The 21,763-nt window shown below is 34.5% G+C and overlaps 1 protein-coding gene across 1 annotated transcript in view; it reads right to left on the bottom strand.

The window, feature by feature from the left end:
• LOC120624264 overlaps positions 1-21,115 on the bottom strand; it is a 31,633-nt gene extending 10,518 nt beyond the window's left edge. The window contains exons 1-3 of the mRNA XM_039890713.1: positions 21,046-21,115; positions 15,287-15,797; positions 9,412-9,520 (exon numbers count right to left, since the gene is read on the bottom strand). Of these exons, the coding sequence (XP_039746647.1) occupies positions 9,412-9,520; positions 15,287-15,797; positions 21,046-21,106 (681 nt within the window). The 5' untranslated portion in view covers positions 21,107-21,115. The remainder of the gene's footprint in view (positions 1-9,411; positions 9,521-15,286; positions 15,798-21,045) is intronic.
• Positions 21,116-21,763: the final 648 nt, after the last annotated feature.

The following is a 21,763-nucleotide window of genomic DNA, read 5'->3' as shown; positions in this document are numbered from 1 at the left end:
TGGTTATTTATGCTAGTTACGATACTTGCTAGTTCTGCCGTCTATTTAATTAAAGTAACGGAGTGTACGTACAACAAACTACTGAGTTAGTCTATTTCTGATTAAGTTTATTGCTTGTAGTGCGATGAAATATGAGTGTATTTCCCCCGGGGCAACTCGTCGGGCTCTCATCGAAGCGACCTTGCTACATCTTTATACCCAAAATTTGTATTATACTAACAAACTGGTAGCGAATTCCTTTTTTATTTATTAACATTAATGTGATACTCATAATATACTAGTAATGGCTAAGTTACTTGCTTTGAAATGGTATTTGTGAAGTGAAATAACCTGAGGTTGCTCTAATTTTTTTCCCATAGATATGACCGCAGATAATATTTTTCTCTATATCTCTCGTAGACCGGAAACGGCTCTTATGTTAGCGATGAATTTTTTTAATGCGTGGTCTCTTCTTCAAAAAAAATACATTTTTCAAAAGAAAAAAAGAAAACATCTACTGATATAATTTATCCTTTTTTCTTATGTAAATTATCTACTAGTTGCAGAAAATATCAGCTGTTTGTTACAATAAAATGCTGTACTAATGCAGGTAAACCCACACCAATGCTTAGAATGACAAAGACGTGTAACGATCACTTGGCAACGTTCACATTTTTGGATAGAAGCAGGCGTTACTTTGCGGAAATCCATGATATATTATGAAAATTAAGCTTAATTTGCTTTACTCCGCGAAATGCAGGACAATCTGTATGGTGTAATTTATAATTTCTTCAATCTCTATACTCAACACCAAACAGATCTTCGGCAATGTACCCTCTACGCACGTTTCGCTTCGAAACCGGAGCATCCTCAGGAGATGATGAATAATTGTAAAGTCAACATGAAGTGAAGTGAAGTGAAAGATTTGTCATTCTTGGCTATATTTCTGACTAAATAAATGATCACTGTCAATTCACTTTAAGAGCAAATTTTAAAGACGGTTATTATATCTTACTCATTTGTTCTTTACTCAATATTATGTTATTTTATTAAAGTAATTAAAATTCAAAGAAATGCTGAATGCAGAACGCCCACTGAGCATGTAAGGTTACGTTTAACGTTTGAGTTTGCGACGAGAGTCTGACATCTACTCCGGCCATCTCATGCTCCTAAGTGACATAAAATTATACTACACGATACAAGAAACAAGTCCTGGAAAAAAAGTAGCTTACTCTATGCCAAAAATAAGGTCGACTGGTTGCTTAGTTAAGTTGTGAAGGAAAGACAAACAACCAGAGGACAAACACATTCTCTCGCATTAATAATATTACTAGGAATGATAACTATCGTGTAATATGTAATTGTATAATATCTTCAATTAGCAAGAACATCCCTGGTTAGTATGAATGCTAATTGACTATAACGAACGATTTATATTACAATCAATCATTACATATTAATTAGTAGAATTAATTATATCGGAGCCAGACTTGTCCCGAAACGTGGTCGCTAACTGCGTGTGTCATAAGGCTCAGAGTTATACCGTGGGCGATGGAAGGAGCTTCTTCTCGGTCAGCCTTTTTCAATCATAATGGTGGCCTCCTTCACCATCTTCCACTTTTCGCGAGGAATGGATCCAATTCATCATCGTCATCATTAGGTGCCATCTTCATATTGAAGTTCGGAGGTCAGCCGGTGGAAAATCGAACGATGATGTGCCATCTTCTTCAATACCGGATAGGTATGTCCGGTCCACTCTCTTATATCGCCGAACCTCTTCTTCATCGGTCTCACAGACGCTCTTTTCCCGGCAATTTTCCCTTCAAGGATCAACCTTGGAAACTCGCACAGGGATCCTCTCTGTGACCGAAAAACGCAACCTTCCTTTGTATGACGGTTTTCATTAGTTTCCGTTGGCATTTGGCCCTTCGTAATACTTGAGCGTTTGAGATGAATTGTCTCCGTGATGTTATAAACATTTTTCGTAATGACCACATCTCAAACGCTTGCAACCGTCTACAACTTTCCTTCTTTAAAATCCATGTTTCGCATCCATATAAAAGAATAGACCAGACATAGCACTTGAGAACACGACACCTCGTGGGAAATAGAATTTTAGGGTCACACTAAGCTGCTTTAACTTGTCCAATTTTGCATTTAATTTCTTCTAGGTCTAAATCCGATGTAAAATACCATCAACCGATCCAATTCAACCGGCTACATTCTTCACGTCGTCCTTTCAGCGCATTAGAGGGAGTTGTCCTGAGTGCTTTTCTTCTCATGGACTCCCAGCACCCCTCTAACTTTTTCAAGTTATAAGTAATATCACTTGCTTCAACGGTGAAGGAAAAAATCGTAAGATGACCTGCGTTCCTGAGAGTTCTCATGTTCTCAAAGGCGTGTGGAGTCTTACACTGGGCCAGCGTGGTGGAATATGTTCTGAATCCTTCTCATTTTGGGAGACTCGTGCCCTGTAGCCGGCGTGCCGTGGGCCGGTAATAGGTTGATATGATGGTGATAATGTTATGAAAGTAAACAGCGACCGTAGCTTATACACTCGTACTCCAGCATGGTATACAAATAAATAACTGCGGACTTAACTAAACCACTGTTTACACAATTATCTACTTACACTCGAGCCTCTTAACAAGGTTACCGTTTAATTGCTCTTCACTATACAAATAAGATATACATGTTTATCAATACTTAACAATGCTCGGTTTGCTTGTACGTTTGAATTGGCTCATTACAGCCAGATCGATTGTCAAATACCTTTTTTAATAATTGAGGAACGTTATATGAAAATTATTTACAACATATTCAAACCTTAAATTAGTACGGATGAAACTGCTAAAACAGCTAGTGTGTACTCTTCTACTTATGATTTTTATTTAAAGTGATTTCGTTTGTGAAAACTGCAACTCAGCTTTAGTACCTATTAACTATGTGATGTATCATATGGCGTTGGAATTATAAATAAATGTGTATGCATTAACAATGAGACTAATATACGAGAAATATATATAAAAGAATATAGTAAAGTTTTAAGTAATGTACCATTTTAAATCTATAGTGCTTGTAAAATGTTAATAATCCGCCTGCCTGATATCGAATGTTTGCTAAATCTAATGATCAAATTATCATAGCATATGTATATTTTACGTTAAGATAATTAATCATTTGACAATGTACAACGAATGTAACCAGATACGTGAAAAATTGAAGAATAATTTTTAATTCTTAATTATTCATTTATTTAGCACTGTTACAGAACAAGTACCATATATTCAAACGAACATGGAAAAGGGCAGGACGTGCACAAGGGCCACTTATCCCAAAAGAGATTAATTCCACAAGCCCTCAAATGTGAGAAAGATTTAACTATTGCAAAATTAAAAAGATTAAAACATATCTTGGTAACTGGCCACATTATATCTTTGTAATTGAATAATCTTTTGTTTGGATTTATAATACACATATAACTGTGAGTGACGCGCTGTTCCGGTCATTGACTCTAGCATTAAAATAATTTAAATGGTTTTGCCACTGCATTGATATTTATCGCTGTTCCACGTGCAAAAGAATTTGTTTTCGAGGTTCCGCAGGTACTCATTAATTTTAAACTTACTTCAATGGGTATTTTCTTATCTATATACATAGTGGTTGACCCAATTAATATACCCAGTGACTAATCATTTCATGGATTACAATAAAAGGTGGGTAACCATCATCATGAACTGAGAGCCATCGATTTACACGAATGTGTAGTACTTTCTAAATATCACAAGCTAGTGATAATAACCGGGACCGACGGCTTATTATGATGTTACGTGATGTCCGGCGGCGGGGGAATATTTGTAACGAATATAGTGAGTAAACTTCTTGGTATACTCATTGAGAGTACCAGTGCGCAAGCAAAGTCAAGCTGGCATGCCGCTAGCGTCAGCGTGGGTAAAGGGGAGACCCCAGACCTGTCATTGGCCTGTCTCGTGGTTTATTTTACTAGTGATATTACCGGGACCGACGGCTTATTATGATGTTACGTGATGTCCGGGGCAGGGGAATATTTGTAACGAGTATAGGGAGTAAACTTCTATGGGGGGCTATGGATAGAAAACACTTTTGTTCATGGCAATAAATGACGTATCCAGCAGGTGGCGCACCTAATGGTAAGTGGAAAACCATTGCCCATAAACTTCACTCTTAAACTTCATCACTTCGCATTGCATGAAAGGAAGGCGAGCCTCATGTGTCTGTAATTATACAATTCTGCTTGGCAGCGGAAATAAGAATGGTAGTAAGAACTTCCCCGGACGAGCTCTGTCACAAAAAGCTCGAGGCAAAATGTACAGTATATCATGTGTATTACATTGATAACGCTCGTATTACATATTAATTGGAGTATTTACATAATCATTGAATATTGTACTTGAATATTAACTTGTAAATTACGTTGTGATTAATCACAATGATCCTATTACAGAATGTAGTAATGTTATATGAATGTGAATGTAGAATGTTTATTCAATTGAGATAATAACAGTTTAATTAATTCATATGTAATTTAGTCGTTATATAGGTCAATTAAGTTTTATTAATATACTAGAGGTTCTCCGCGGCTTTATCTGCATATAATATCTGCTAAGTTTTCCGTGCAATTAGTTTCACTAGGCCTTCTCTCTGATTTTTCATGTTGCTCTACTCCTAAGATTTTTAGCGCCGTGTTAAATAAGTAGCATCGAAGCTTTTTTTAGGTAGCAAATTATTTAAATTCAAATTAAAATTAAAAATTTCTTTATTCATGTAGGCCTATCACAGGCACTTATGAAGCGTTCATACATAATTGTTTACATAATTGTAACGGGATGGTGATAACTTCGTTCGCCATCTTAAATCTAAAGCTACGAGGGTTCCAAACGCGCCCTGGTCTAAGAAGAGCCCACAACAAACTTAGCCGGGTAAATTTATTTTTTTGTTATCACCATCTTCCAGTAAATTTAAATTAAGCTATGAAGCTAGAGCAATTCACACCCAAGCTTTTTTATCGTTTAAATAATCCTTAATGTTATAATAGGATTTTTCTGTAAGATTACGTTTTATATAAACTTTGAACTTATTGAGAGACAACTCAAAGATTTCATTTGGTAATTTGTTATAAAATAATATACAATTGCCCTTGAATGAATTTGCAATTTTGTGTAGCCTAGTAAACTGCACAACGAGTTTATTTTTGCTTCTAATATTAATATTGTTACAGTGCATTTTCTTTTTAAATTTTGATATATTTTTATGGACATAAATTAAATTTTCATATATGTACTGACTATGCACCGTCATTATTTTAACTTCTTTAAATTTATCCCTTAATGACTCTCCTGGGCCCATTTTATATATCGCACGAACAGCCCTTTTCTGCAGGACGATAATAGAATCTATATCAGCAGCATTACCCCATAATAAAATGCCATAGGACATAATGCTGTGAAAATAACTAAAAAAAACAAGCCTAGCAGTTTCTATGTTTGTCATATGACGAATCTTTTTTACCGCGTATGCTGCAGAACTAAGTCTGTTCGCTAAATTATTTATATGTGGGCCCCATTGAAGCTTAGCATCTTAAGTTATTCCTAAAAAGATTGTCGTATCCACCAAATCCAACTCCTCATTATTAAGTTGTACAATGGTTTTTACTTGTTTAACATTCGGTAGTGTGAATTTAATACTCTTTGTTTTTTTTCCGTTAAGAGCTAAGTTATTAGCCTCAATCCATTGTACTACTTTAGCGAGACATATGTTTACATCGTCAAGATTTTTTTCACGACGTTTAATTTTAAACATCAATGATGTATCATCAGCAAACAATATTATCCCGTGATTGTCCTCAGCTAGGTAAGGAAGGTCATTCATGTAAATGAGGAATAGGAAGGGTCCTAATATAGATCCCTGGGGGACACCAATTTGCACAAATGACCCGTTAGACCGCTTTCCGTTCACGTCAACTTTTTGAATTCTATCATTAAGATAGGAAATCATTAAATCTAGAGCTATGCCCCGAATTCCATAGTGGTGTAGTTTCCTGATTAATGTTTCATGTTGTACACAATCGAAAGCCTTGGACAAGTCACAGAAGACGCCAAGTGCGTCCCGTGACTTCTCTCAGGCTTCAAATATATTTTTTACTAACTCAACACCAGCATCGGTTGTTGAGCGACCCCGTGTAAAACCAAATTGCTGCCCGTGCAATAAATCGTTCTTATTAAAAAAGTGAAGTAATTGATTTAATATAAGTTTTTCAAAGATTTTACTGAGAGTAGGTAGTACAGATATTGGTCTAAAGTTAGAGGGGTCGGTAGTACTACCCGATTTGAACAACGGAACTAGTTTGCTATGTTTCATTAAATCAGGAAACACACCACAGTCTATACAATTATTAAATATGAATGATAGGTCAGGTGCAATTATTTCAATCAAAGACTTTACAACGTTAACGGAAATGCCCCACAAGTCATTTGTTTTCTTATTATTTAATAATTTAAATGCCTTAATAACGTCTGAGCTGCTAACGTGTCTGAACTTAAAAGTATCGTTACATTCAGGCACATTAAACTTCAACAAAGAGAGAGCGGTGTCCGGTGATGATTTCAATGATTTGGTTGTGGAGACAGGAATGTTGGTGAAGAACGTTTCAAAAGCAGTTGCAACCTCGAAAGCTGACGTTATTGATTTGTTATCTACATCAAGTTTGATGTCATTAGTTCGAGATGTTACTCTTCCTGTCTCCTGATTAATTATATTCCAAGTTGTTTTTATAACATTACTGCTATTTTTTATTTTATTCTGTATGAATATAGATTTAGCCAAAATGCATTCACGTTTAAATTGTTTGGAAAACAATTGCACATTTGTTTTGAACTCATCACTGGTGTTATATTCTCGTATCGCGTACAGATCATATAACCTTTGTCTACTTTTATGCAATTCAGTCGTAGCCCAATCACTGAAAACTAGTGTATCAGTAATCATGACAGACTTACTAGTGAAAATGGAATTAAATATTGTAATAAATTTACTGAAGAAAGTAGTGTACATTGCGTTAGGGCCAATTGTAGATGATAAAAAAGAAAGGTCCTTAACAAGGCCTATTCTCATTTTCTCCAGTCGGTCTGATGTCACAGGCACAAAAGTTATTTTATGTTTAGACAATGTTTTTTCCCAATTTTTGAACTGGATTAATTGACCACAGTGGTCAGAATCTAATTTACTTATGATATTTTTAGTAATTGGGTTGATATTTGTGAAGATATTGTCTAAACATGTGGCGCTAGTGGCAGTTATTGTTGTAGGCTCCATAAACATATTTGATAAGTTGTAGGTCTTAAATAGATTTAATAACCTACTACTTTGAGAGCTACTTTCTAAAATATTGACATTAAAATCACCGCACACAATAATGTTTTTATTCGATTTAGATATTTCATATAATACTTCATCCATAACCTGATCAAAAAGTTCAAAGTTTGATAAGGGTGGTCTATATACAGTAACAACAATGAATTGCTCTAATTCCACTAAGGCAAGTTCAATTGTTCGTTCAACAGACAGGCTCACAATGTCTGTTCTATTTTTAAATTTCAACTTATTATTTAATATAATTAATGAGCCACCATGAATTGCAGTAACTCTGGTGAACGAACTACCAACATGATGGTTACCAAAATTAAACATGTATTCATGAGTTTTTAACCAATGTTCAGTTATACATAAAATATTAATATTAAACTGATTTAAAAATAATTCAATCTCTAATTCTTTTCCTTTAATACATTGAATATTTTGGTGCACCAAGTTGATATGAAAATAATTTATTGTATTTAATTCCTTACTATAATTTGTTTTATTTAGGCAAGAGGATATCTCCATTGTCTTTTTGTCTAAGCAAGAGAAAACCTCTGTTGTCTCCTTAACTAGTTTAAAGTATATTTACTTGGAATAATTTCCAAGATGTTAATGTCAGAATAATTGGGACACTGCTCAATAAAAGCAGTTTGTTTAGCCAAGTTCTTGGCTGATATTGTAAAAAAATATGATAGCGAAACAGCTATCTGTCGTTTAAAATAATTTGATAGGTGATACCTATCTTTGTACAAATTATAATAAGCATTAGCACACTTGCTAAAGTCAATAACCTTAATTTTATTATTATATGTACATAAATTGTACAGAGTCATATTTAAATTATATCTGCAGGTATTTTCTTGGTGTGGCAAATTTTCACAATATGGGAATGTATACATAACAATACTATTAACATTTAGGGAATCTAAAAAATTATAAAGTTTTATCAATTCTATTTTGTTAATATTCCTTCTATTTCCAATTAATAATATTAAATTAGTTCTACAATCATACCTATCTCTATTTTTATACATACATGAAACAATAGACTTTAAATCAGAGTTAGGTAAACAGGTGTTCAAAACTGTGTGTCCTTGTAAGTTTGAATTAAGAAATAAGCCCATGTTACATCCAATTTCATCACTATACATAAATGTTTTTGTTGTGTTTAACTTAGTTGTTTTTGTCTGGGAAAAGGAACTGTTAGTAAGATTTTTTGTCAAGACTTTGGATCCGTCACACGTTTCCGTTTAGTTTTATTGTTAGTAGTAAATATTGAGTTTGCACGTTACCCAACCTACCTATGTCACGAAATCGATTAATTAATTTGTGACGACGTACCTCATTAGACAAAAATATTACATTGACTATATCGTTTATGAGAATTGTAGATATAATAATAGTAACAAAAGTAAAACAAATGACATTTTTTTCCAAAACACTCAGGAATTTCTTATACAGTTCTTTAGTTGAAATTTGCCAATTCGTTGCGTCGATAAATCTCTTGAAAATTTAGTCTTATGCACAAATTTGACTTTTACTAATTATAATTCCAAAAAACTTTTATGTATCAGGAATGTTGTTACAAAATATTAAAAAAATATCTCATTTTTAGGATCATCATGATCAATGATATTTTAAGCTGCCTTACTTTTAGAAATAATCGAGTAGTTATTTGAAATGATTCCGAGTCCCGATTTTTTCCGAGATTTGTCCCGTGGCCAGCACGTAACTTAAAATATATATGAATATATATATTTTAAGTTACGTGTTATATATATGAATATATATATTTGGTAAATATATATGAATATATATATTTTAAGTTACGTGTTTTTTTTTAAATAAAAATAGCTATTTTGTGTGCTTGGTATCTGTGACCAACCACGGCCACTTAATATTCTCAACTCGTTGAGCGTCGTCGTCTCCCGGCAGATGCTCCGGAGGATTATTAAATTGAAATTGTTATTGAAGTGGAAAATGAAAAAGTGATAGTGAATCAAATGTTCGGTAATGATGATAGAACATACTTATTACCAGTTTATCGTGCAGGGCGTCCACTTTGCAGTCCAGCAGTGCGGTGGAGCCAACCAGAGCCTCGATCTCTGGTCCTACTGCTACGTATATGCTGTTTCCGGTGCCAACTCTATAAACAAAGAAGAGAAAAAAAACGTGTGTGTATTTATTAACACGCGTTAAAAGGTATACTTCTTTGGAGTAAAATTTTATCTGATTTGATTCTGCCTTATTATATATAACGTTTGTTGACAAAACCACACTAACAATACATTTAGTATTTAATTCATTAAAAGTTTTATTATAACGCATTATCTAGTTAAACCTATCTAGTTCGCTTAAAGCGATAAGACATCTTTTGCGCATTTTTATTTTTCTAGTATTTAAGTTTTCAATATATGTTATCTTTATATAGAATTTATCCATCTATCTATCTATCTAGTTATCTCATTATCTAGCAACAAGTACACAAGTCACATTCAAATTTGAGATTTTGGAATGAGCCCGCAGACTTTGACAATTGAAGTGTAGGTACACTGTCAAAACTTTTTTGGAAAAACTAAAATGTTTTATAGCTTCAGGGTGACGGTTCTTCGTGACGGTGTGCGCACGCATCGTAAAAGTTTACTCTCATAATTTTTCCCTAACGCGCCATAAAAAGTAAAACTTCAAAAATTGCATAAGATTACGTAACTATAGGACCTTGGGGCCTTTTCATCACCTCAGCTAAATAATATACGTTCCTGGGCACAGCTATAAGCAGTGAACACTTTTATGACCTCTCTTATAGGAAAGATACAATAAAAGTATTGACCCACGCCAATGCAATCATCAAATTATTACCGGGACCCCAATGTCCTCAAGGTCCCACAATGAGAAGGCCGTAGTCCACCACGCTGGCCCAGTGCGGATTTGTGGAGTCCACACACCTTTGAGAACATTATGAAGAACTCTCATGCTTGAAGGTTTCTCTCTCAGGGAGCAAGTGAACTTAGAAAAGTTAGAGGTGCTGGTATTGGAACTCGGCCCCTGAAAGTGAAGTCGAAGTCCAACGCGAACCGCTGGGCTATCACCGCTTCCGATGAACGACTATAATCACGTTATGTTATTAATCTTTACAGGACCTTTTTGTAGTGGAATAAGAAATAAAACAAATGTATCTACCCATATACGACGGCCGAGTGGCGCAGTGGGCAGCGACCCTGCTTTCTGAGACCAAGATCGTAGGTTCGATTCCCACAACTGGAAAATATTTGTGTGATGAACATGAATGTTTGTCAGTGTCTGGGTGTTTATCTGTATATTATAAGTATTTATGTGTATTATATTCATAAAAAAAAATATTCATCAGCTAACTTAGTACCCATAACGCAAGCTACGCTTACTTTGGGGCTAGATGGCGATGTGTGTATTGTCGTAGTATATTTATTTATTTATTTATTTATATTTTCTATGTACAATTTTAAATTATTAAACCTTATAAAAAAAAATATTCAAAACACGGTGCCCTTTACAGCATAATATTATTAGAATGTATATGAGTAGAAATTAATCGGTTGTGCGGTTAGCATACATCACTGTGCGAACGGGTGGTTAATTTACGTCTACGAGTAAGTACGTGGTTCTCAAACTATAACAGAACGTTAACCTATACGTTACGATCCGCGGATATTGCGGATATTAGCTAGTAAATGACTGCCAAACCAACTGAAATGAACTGATTTATTGATTTCGTTTGAACTCAAAACTAAAGCCGCAAACAATGAAGTACCGTGAACAAACTGAATATTTAATGCAAATTCTCAACAACTTTCCAGGGGTAATGCTTGAGCGGCTGAAATCAAATTAGCTTTACTATTTGTATTTTACATTTGTAAGCCAACGGAGTTCATGTAAATAGTGTGTAATACTGGAATAAACAATGATGTTGATGAATGTGAATTGAAAAGTGAATGATGAATGATAAGACTGACTTTAATCTCACAATGAAGTTCGAGAAAATCGGTATAGTGACAAAAAAATAATTACAGGCAGACTTTGAATAAATATGCTGGCTTGACTTAAGCGCAAAGTAGGTATTTGTCACAAAAATTCGGTGATATGATCAAATTGCATTCGAATAAAGAATACGCAAAATGACCGCGAAATTTACGGATTAACGGACTTTATGAACATAACTTAAATTTGAACAAAAATTACCTCTGAAAAATTATATCTCCAGAAAATTATAAGTTAATTATTGTCTATTATCGTCAACTTTAAATTTCAAACGATGCGGTGTTGTTATATGTTCGTTGTGTCTGTGTCTATTAAAGTCAAAGTCAAATATTTCTTTGTTCACATAAAGATAGATGGCGCTTTTGATTAGATGCAAAATATGTGTGACTGTCAGTGGCATGGTATTTCCTTAACGGATAAACCGATTTTGATATTGTTTTTTTACATTATTTTTGTAATACTTTTGTAATAAGATAATACAGCATACAGCATGTATGCTGTATTGTCGAATATCTTTGCGAATATATTCGGGTGGTGGGAAAAACGACAAAATGTTAAAATCTGTTGTTATTTAAATAATTCCCGAGATCCAGTGAAAACAGTGTCGTAGTTACGTTGATTGTTCTCATAAAAATGAAAGGCAGAAGCCAAATTGGCTATGGAAAATTTGTTACCATTCATGACGAAGGATTTTTTAAATATACAACAGTAAATGAAAACCGAAATACTTCACAGACTTAAGAGGTACACTATCTCCTGTCTCTGAGACTTATCTGTCAAATCGAAAACTTATAGTTTTTGAGTAAACCACTGCCATAGTTTTGAATGAAAGAAAAAAAAAAATCAAATTCAGTTACAGCCCATGCAAAATTAAAAATCATGTGACTCCTGTCACTTTATTAGATGCGCGTCGCGTAGCGTAGATCCTATTGGTGTCGGTTTTTTATCTTCATAAGTTCACACATAGAATGTTTTGAATTCGTTTGTTTGCATAAATAAATATGCTTCTTTTAATTCAACATTTTTACAGTGGATTTCTTATGAAATATTCCTCAATATTTTTTCGTGATTCGATGATACGCTCTATATTTAGATATTTATTATTGACCATATTTTTATTTTTTGAAAAAAGTACTTAGTTCGCGTCGGTATAAAGAATAAGTCGTCGCTTGCAGCTGAGTCTTCAAACTCTTCCGGTACAGCTTACTTTTAGGGTTACGAATCAAATATGGAATGTCGTGGATTTTACTAAAATTCTGAGCAATATGTATTTTGAAGTATACGGTACACCACAATCCTGATTTGCAGAGAGTTATGCTACATATTTATTATAACGCTATGTTATGCTTCGAAAAATTATGTTAAATTATACAATATCCTAAAAGATCCGACAGACGTGGGATTTGCATGCGTTTACCATAATTTGTAGCTCGAATAAGCTCTCCTTTACAGGGACCCGTTCTATAAACGAAAACATACAGATGGAAATAAAAATAAATAATCCAGATCCGGTAGCGGTTATATCTTTATAAAATAAATAAATATACAACGACAATACAGACATCGCCATCTAGCCCCAAAGTAAGCGTAGCTTGTGTTATGGGTACTAAGATAGCTGTTGAGTATTTTTATGAATATAATACACATAAATACTTATAATATACAGAACACCTAGACACTGAAAAACAATCATGTTCATCACACAAACATTTTCTAGCTGTGGGAATCAAACCCACGGCTTAGGACTCAGAAAGCAGGGTCGCAGCCCAATGCGCCAGTCGGCCGCATATCTTGAAGATATATTACCTCTAAATTGTATAAAGTCAATTATTTATACAACAGGCTATGGTGAAAACGGCGATAGCCTAATGTGTAAGTCTTACGCCTCCTGGCGCACCTCTAACTTTTCGGAGTTACGTGCGTTTTAAACAATTAAATATCACTTGCTTAAACGTGAAGCATAAATTCGCGAATAAAACTCCATGCCTGAGAGTTCTCCTACCTCAGGGTATACCTACTTCAAGCGCCAGGTATACCAATCTGCACTTGTATAGCTTGGTCGAGCCTAACGCTTTTCATTCTGAGAGACCCTTGCCCCGAAGTGGGCCAGTGATGGAATGACAGAGATATATTTTTTTTACTCTTTGTCGAATGGCTTAATTGTATTAGCCCTTGACTGCAATCTCACGTGTTAAGTGATGATGCAGATGGCATGATGATGGAGTATGGCATTTACATATAGCCCGTACCCCTAATCGGTTTGACGCGACATCTTACCGAAATGCTAAATCGCTTAGCGGCACGTCTTTGTCGGTAGGGTGGTAACGTTGTAACTAGCCACGGTCGTAGTCTATCTGGTGGGGGACTACGACCGTGGCTCCTACGAAAATTATAAATTCCTAAGTTACCCCTGCCTGGAATCTAACCCGTGACCTCCAACTTAAAACCCCAACGCTGACGGCTGCGCCAGACAGGTCGTAAAGACATAATAAAGTGTAGTTCTAATTGCGATTTAGTTGTAAACTTTCTTTAAATTTGTGTAACCAAAACATTTCGCAGAACACTTATTAAATAAATACTTAAATCTAAATTCCCTGGAGCTATTCCGTAATAGAATATTATTTGTATGACAAATTCTAAAGCGCCAGTTGCGGTTGAGTGCAGAAATTTAATTTGTCACACAAATACTTTACGCTGCGTAAAAGATTAATAACAATTCAACAGTTTAAAAAAAAATCAATTGCAAAGTTTTTTGAAAATCTCTGAACAAACTCGTTTATTTATTACTTTTGTAATAAATTATTAATAAATTTTCTGACGATTGCGACATTCTAAAATATTCAATGACAAGGTTATATTGTCATGTGCAGATCTAACCTTCAATTTTCTACTCTTAATTATTCCATTTAACAAATGAAATGATATTAATGAATTTTTAATAGATAGATAGATAGATAGAATAAAATAAAAAAGTGAACTTTTTTCTCTTTCATCAATAAATAATAATAAAAGTTTTACTTTAATCGCGCGTAAAGGTTACACGCACACACTTTTATATATTTATAACGTATTTTAAGCATCGACGTAAATAAGGTTTTCTGTTTTCCGTATTAACGTTAGGCCTAGTTGCACTTGCATGAGTTGATTTAATTAATTACACAACGTTTATTGTTATAACCGTAAGAGCTTAAAATTATTTCACCCTTATTCAAATAAGTTTGAATGAATGAAGGAATGAATGAATGAAATTACTTTTATTGCACACCACAACAAGTACAAAAAAAAGAAAAGTACAACAAAACTACGTGTACAATTTGGCGGCCATATCCTTTTAACCAATGGCGAAGAAAACAAATACAGAAAATAGTTTGATGGTGCATATATATTATATATACAGTGGCGTGCATAGAGGGAATGCACAGGGTATGCAGGTGATATAAAATGAAAAAAATCTCCAGTATGAGTTATAAACAACAGGATAGGCGTTGTAAGAGTTACAAAAAACCTACCCTTATGTTTTTATAACTTGAACTGGACATTTTCTTCATTTTTTATCATCTCCATACCCTCTATGCACGCCCTGTATATACATACATATATGTAAAACTTATATTTAATCAGGAGTTTTCGTTTATTGGCTAAGTATAAGCTTTCTTCATAAGCTTGCTTCTAAAGAATGTTTAAACGTTAATATTAAACATATCATCTTTTAATAATGCGTTAATAATTTTAATATTTTTTTTGTTCAATTTTTTTTTTTAAATTATGTTTACATGACGCTATGTACACCTGTAATTGACGTGCATGTAAGTGCGTGTTATTTTGTGTGTGCTATATTTAAACACGTGTAATATGTACGTTGTTAGTGCTCTTAATCCTTTTAAAAATAGTAGCTTACCTTTCATTTCTATGTTGATGCGTGTTTGAATACGTATCAAATATGTAATTAAGAAGTGGCGCAGTGGAACCCGCTTCTCCTGGCTTGCGTTTTCTCTCAAGGGCCATCGGCTGGAGGCTTGGAAATGTGACCGTAGGTTCTGCATAACCGTTAAACGTAATATTCTTATCCCGCAGCACACTGTCGTCCCGCAACACATTCACAACCCGTCTTTTTCTATTCATTCTGTCCTTATCTAACACATTTCCGACAATAGCACCGTTATCTAAAGTTTTGTACATAACGTCTGTGCTGTTCCCACAACACATTACTTTTGATTTATCTATCTTCTCCATACTAGAGAAATGCTTAGGTTCGAAACTATGTAGAACATTGAGGGAGTAATTAAACTTGGGGTTCGTTTCATTATGTGAGCCGGTGGTGGCGTGCAGCATTTGATAGACCTTATTTATCGTTGGTTGCGTTGTTTCGTAGGTTTCATTTAAAATTGTCGAGCTATCGGCGTCCGTTCCTGTTGAAGAAAAAAAATTTTAATTTCGTGGCACTTCAGAACTTTGCAAATTACATTTTTACAACTTTATTTTCAACTAATGCCACGGCCAAAAGTACCGTTGTTTTTAGCGCGGTTTTTTGGTTTTACCGTGGGAACCGTACCGTATCCAGGATATAATCTATCTCCATTTCAAAATTCAGTCAAATTGGTTCAGTAGTTCTTGCATAAAATAATTACAAACTTTCATCATTAAAAATATATATAGATTAGTAATTAAATATATGAGTTTAATTTATTTCAATACCCAGCTTTCATGCCCTTAAAAAAAGCCTTACTATTTTTATCAAAAAAACATTTTCAGCTCAATGGTAAATTGTATTGTACCAGTCGGCCTGTAGAAGTATCTATATAATGAATTGGTAACCAACAATCAGTTATTTTTTGGGTCCTTTCCCGCTTGTTTTATTTACCTACAGATAAAAAACCAACAAGTATTCATACCTAATAAATGTAATTTTTTTATGGCTAAAATTGTCTAGCTCGTTTGATTAGGGTCGCTCTTTTTTGACTTTATCGTTACTTGATAAAAATATACGGAAGTTGTTCGATATTCGCTTAGATTTGAAACGTTAACAGGTGATAAAAAAGTTATGCTGTTATTTCATCGTTATCTAACTGTCGGGGGTTCTAAAGCAAAACCTTTTACCGCCATTGGACCTGCAGGATCTATCTGATTGTTTTGAGAGAGAATCTAAACGAAAAACGGCTTGCACTTATTATTATGATATAAGATAAATTATAAAGTTATCTACTTAGTAAACCTCTAAAACTGATCGACAGATAAACAACGCACTACTTAAACCGTAAAGATGGATAAAAACAATTAATTGCACAGGAATTTCTTCACTAACGTACATCTCGCTCTAAGTATATTCTTGCCGGCTTTCCCCGGTAGATTCTGCTTTTCGAACCGGTAGTAGAGTCACTATAAATAGACATAACTGAGTAGTTATGTCTATTTATAGTGAATATACGTTTCAAAAGTGCTTATGCAGTAGGTCAACTTGAAGTAAATCAATTTTGGATTTTGAATTATTATGATTTGTTAAAAGTGTGGTCACTGATAAATTGCGCGTGTTTAGTTTGTAATAAAAAAACAGCCTATACAATATTGGTAAAAGTTATTTTGTATCGAAAACCTGATAGTCGCGTTAACAGTCATTAAAATGATGTTTACGTACAAATAAAATCCCAACTGATTAAACTTTCAGCACACTGCAATGCTCAGTTTAACCACTGCAGTAAATGTTTGAATAGTTCGCCAGAAACATGCTCCTAAAAGACCAAAAACAAACAAGATGTGGCCGCTTTCCTTTCGATGTTAAGTTTTTCGGCAAATTCTCTTTAAAGTTTTAACACGTTTAAAACTTCCACGATAGAGACACATCTTAAAGTGGAAAGTTTGCAGAAAAGGTTTTTTTTTATAAAATAAGGCGAGGTAGTAAAGTTTTCAAATTTAGAAGAGTTAGGACCGACTCAATGGGGCTATAGGTGCCTTTATGGAGGAAGGTGAAGCAAAGGTTTTCTAGATGAAGCGAAAAAGGAACAGCAATTTAAATCTCCAGTTGAAGAACAAGAACATAAATCAAAGTCACTTTACAAACACATTAAACAAGAAGGCTTAGAGGGCAGACAGAACAATATAAACAAATTTTAATTTACTGAAAGCCTGTTCTACAATTCCACAAGCCAGACGTGATAAAGTATGTATTATTAAATTAAAACACAATAGCATAATTTTTGAACCGTGTTCCTTTGGATGTCGTCTTGCCAATTTAATTTCTCTGTGGCGTCTTAATGCAAATAAGAAAATAGCTTCTAAATACGAACTTAGATCTTTTAATCTTTTTGGACTAATGGTCATCACACACTAGTGACGAGTAATGGGCAGCGCGTAGCTGTTAGTGCTAGGGTACGTTCAGACCATAAGCGCTCAATGCGCGTTAAAATCGTGCTTACGTTACGTAACTATACTGTACAGATAGTGTGCGCATTTCATGCGTTAAACGCGCGATGCTCTGGCTGCCTTACTTTGAACTATATATTTGTCGTCACGTCAAAAGCGCACGCTCAGCTGTATGCACGTTGAGCCGCGTTTTCGCCCGTGAATTAAACGCCTGTATATGATCCGCCTTCTCTACGAGTTAAACCTATTTTGTATTGGGTTGAAGCAGTGCTACTTTGCAAAAGTCCACGGTATACGATGAACTTTAAGCTAGACAAAAGAAAATTATAAGCTGTTCGTTGCCCAACACTAGAAACGTGTTCAGAGAATATATTTTGGAGGGTAAAATAACAAAAAAACCAATTAATTATCCCTTTTTATTTTATCACGGGTCCGAACGTAAGCGTTGATAGCCCAGTGGTCAGGACTTCAGCTTCACTTTCGGAGTGCCGGGTTAGAACCTCTAACTTTTCTAAGTTATGTGTTTCTAAGTATCACTTGCTTCAACGGTTCAGGAAAACATCGTGAGGAAACCTGCACGCCTGAGAGTTTGCCTTAATGTTGTCAAATGCGTGTGGAGTTCACCAATACGCACTGGGCCGGCGTGGTGGACAACGGACTTAACCCCTTTTTTTATGAAAGAAGACCCGTGCCCTGTACTAGTAGAGTAATGGGTTGGTATGATGATGACAGGGCCGAATACACAGACTCCGAAAATGCAGAAACTTAGATAAACATTGTTTTGTAAGAGTGGCCCGAGTTGAAGTATTAGCCACATAAAGATGCCACTGCTCAAGGGGCACTTTTGGTGAATAAATATTTTTATGGTTTGGTCGGTTGACTTGAGTTAATCGACTTCACTCCAGTCGGACACCTCTTTCAGTTACAATCAGTCTGGCTAGCTAGAGGTCTTAAATATTCACATTGGTTTGAAGTTCATTGAAAACTGGTGAATATCGCGCTCACCTAGTTGCTCGTTTGTGCCGACCTTTACGGTTAATAAATATTTATTTATTACTCCAATGTTATTTTTAATTAAAGGCGAATGCGGCAAGCATCATCAGATTAGGTACCCTTAAGATTTTAAACGATTTAGTAAAGTGAAAAGTCTAATTTGAAATTGTTCGAGAATTCATTCCCAATTTATTTGTATATTTCGTATTTAAGAGTACGCTGACCGACAGCTCCTACTGAACCGTGCTACTAAAAATATTGCTGTTTTGTGAAAAGGAGATTCTAAGAAACTCAAGAGCGAGAATCGTGATTTTCTTCCTTGAAATTTAACATGAGCTTTGCATAATAGAGTGTTAATAAGGCAAAACGAATCAATTAATTAATTTTATAAACAAATAATTGACTAGAACCTATTCTTTTTTTTGCAATTTTCTTATTTCTTAAATGTTAAGTTTACAAAATGATGTCTACAACTTCATTCATTTACTGGTTGGAATTACTTGTTTCCCGTTTAACTAAGATAATTTCCCGCGCCGTTAAGCTTACATAGTTACGTCCGTTTTCAGGCAGAATTTTCTAGCTAGAACTGTTTTAGTTAACTGCGCTGATTTTTTTTTAAATAAATATTTTCAATCCATACTCAAAGTATTAAATGTCTTTAAAATTATAAATTAAAAAAAATCTCCTTTATAAATTGTTCGTTAAAATCCTTATTATTATTTTTTTATAAAAATAATGAATGTTTTTGATAATGTAAATCTCAACCTTCAGGAAAGCATAAAGACCTGCAAGTTGGGGCAGTTCAATAAAATTATATTAGAAAATATTTAATTCAACATTTCTAAGTTAGCAGTTATTGTAGATAATCTTAACACTGGGCAGACCATAGAATAGGTCAGAGGATAATGTGCAGATAGCGCAACCTTAATAAAAAAAAAATACATTTATTACAAGCTAGATTACCCAGCAGATTGCTCTTTTTTTTTAAGAGTGAGAGAAGAGAGCGGAACGTCCTGCTTCCAGGCAGCCGTGTCGTTAAGAAACTTATCAATCGTGTACTACTTAACCACGACTGATAATATGTGTTTTAATGCATTGTTCGAACTAAAGTAAAGATCTAATATTACATTCGGTATCATATGAAGGATATACATCCTCACAAAGGATTTCTATACTTTTCCTATATAATATGAAGATATCACTAATTTATGTCCGGTTCTAGTAAATCCATTTTTTTATTATTACAAATATATACTGTAAGTATAACTTTGGCACGAAGGGGTTTAAGCTTGAGATAAACTTTCAAGTAAAGTACAATATCAGGAGTCAACTTCAATCTGCCATAACTACAAACTTATCTAGCCCGGTATCGGTATCCAAAATTGGTACCTACTACTTGGCATTAAAATTCTAATTCGGATGCAATAATACTAGACCAGATAAGTGACACTGACACGGGCCACAAAAGTTTGTCGGTTTGTGACTATAGTTTATGGCTAGCCTTTATGGCTAACCTTTATGGCTAACTGTCGTAATTTGACAACTTATTATTTGGGTGAAATCACATTTGTCAATGCGTAATTGGACGCAGTGAAACAGGAAAGGATCGAATATTGAGCCAGTTCTAAGATATTTCCGCTTATATTGTCACTTTGACTATTGATAATTTATATTCCTGCCATATATAAGTAAGTTGCCATAAAATTGTTATTTACTTAGGTAGGCCCAAATAGTGAGAATTGTAAAGCAGATGTCCATTTAGTCAGAATAATGGTTAAGAATTATAACATTTCAGTTTGTCATTTATATCGACCTATATATAGAAAAGTCATGTTTTAACTGAATCTTGCGGATATTCATTTAGTCAGAAATTTGGTTGAAAATAACATTTCTTTTTGTCATATATATCGACCATTTATATAGAAAAGCGGATATCAATTTAGTCAGAATTTTGGTAACGTATAAAATCGTTTTTTGCTGTAAAAAATACATATATTATTAAAGTTTAATTTCTTTCAACCTTATTTAGCAGCACTGCAGGGCTAGCACGGGCAGGAGACAAAAATTATCCTCCGATTATATCCCCTGACCACACATATATTATTTAGATATTATTTCCACTTGTGCGCCCGAGAGTTGATAAAGCTGTGGGAGATGATACATTTATATCCTTTTCCCGGGGATATAATTGTCCACTGCCCATGCTAGCCGTGTAGCATCTTAATTCTGTTTTTGTCAACTGAACATAATTTGTGAATTTGCATGTTTTTTAAATTCTTAAGTCACCCAAAAGGCATGGGAACCTACCTTTACACGGAAGTGCGGTGAGCGCGGCTAATAAGAGCGCCGCGGCAGCCGGCGCGCACATCGCTGTTACATCCTCGATAGCACTGTAACAATAATGACAAAGCTTAACGAATATTGTACTTCGAAGAAAAAGAGTTCAAATAATTGATGCATCGCACCGCTTCGACTGTACCGCAGAGGTAATTGAGGCTAATGGATTCCGTTTAATTACCCACCTTCGAAATCTAAACATTGTTTGTAACATGTCATATTTAAAGTTATGGGATACCTTTATATCAATATCATTGAAGTAACGCGGTACCAAATTTAGAATCCATTGGACATATAGAAGGTAGTAAGATCCCCTCATCAACTATTTAGCTAATGATTTAAACAGCTGATCAGGAGATGGATGCGTTACCATATACTTTCAACATCATTGAATTAACACGGTACCAAATTGAGAATTCTTTGGACATATAAAAGGTAGTTAGATCCCCTCATCAACTATTAAAGAGCTGATGATTTGAACGACTGACAGGTCATGGTTACCTTACCATATATTTTCAACATCATTGAAGTAACAAAGTACCAAATTTAGAATACATTGGACATATAGAAGGTAGTTAGATCCGACTGATCAGGTCATGGTTACCTTACCATATATTTTCAACATCATTGAAGTAACAAAGTACCAAATTTAGACTACATTGGACATATAGAAGGTAGTTAGATCCCC

Source organism: Pararge aegeria, chromosome 6, assembly GCF_905163445.1.
Source record: "Pararge aegeria chromosome 6, ilParAegt1.1, whole genome shotgun sequence".
Classification (NCBI taxonomy): Eukaryota; Metazoa; Arthropoda; class Insecta; order Lepidoptera; family Nymphalidae; genus Pararge; species Pararge aegeria.
This window is presented reverse-complemented; position numbering and strand designations above follow the sequence as displayed.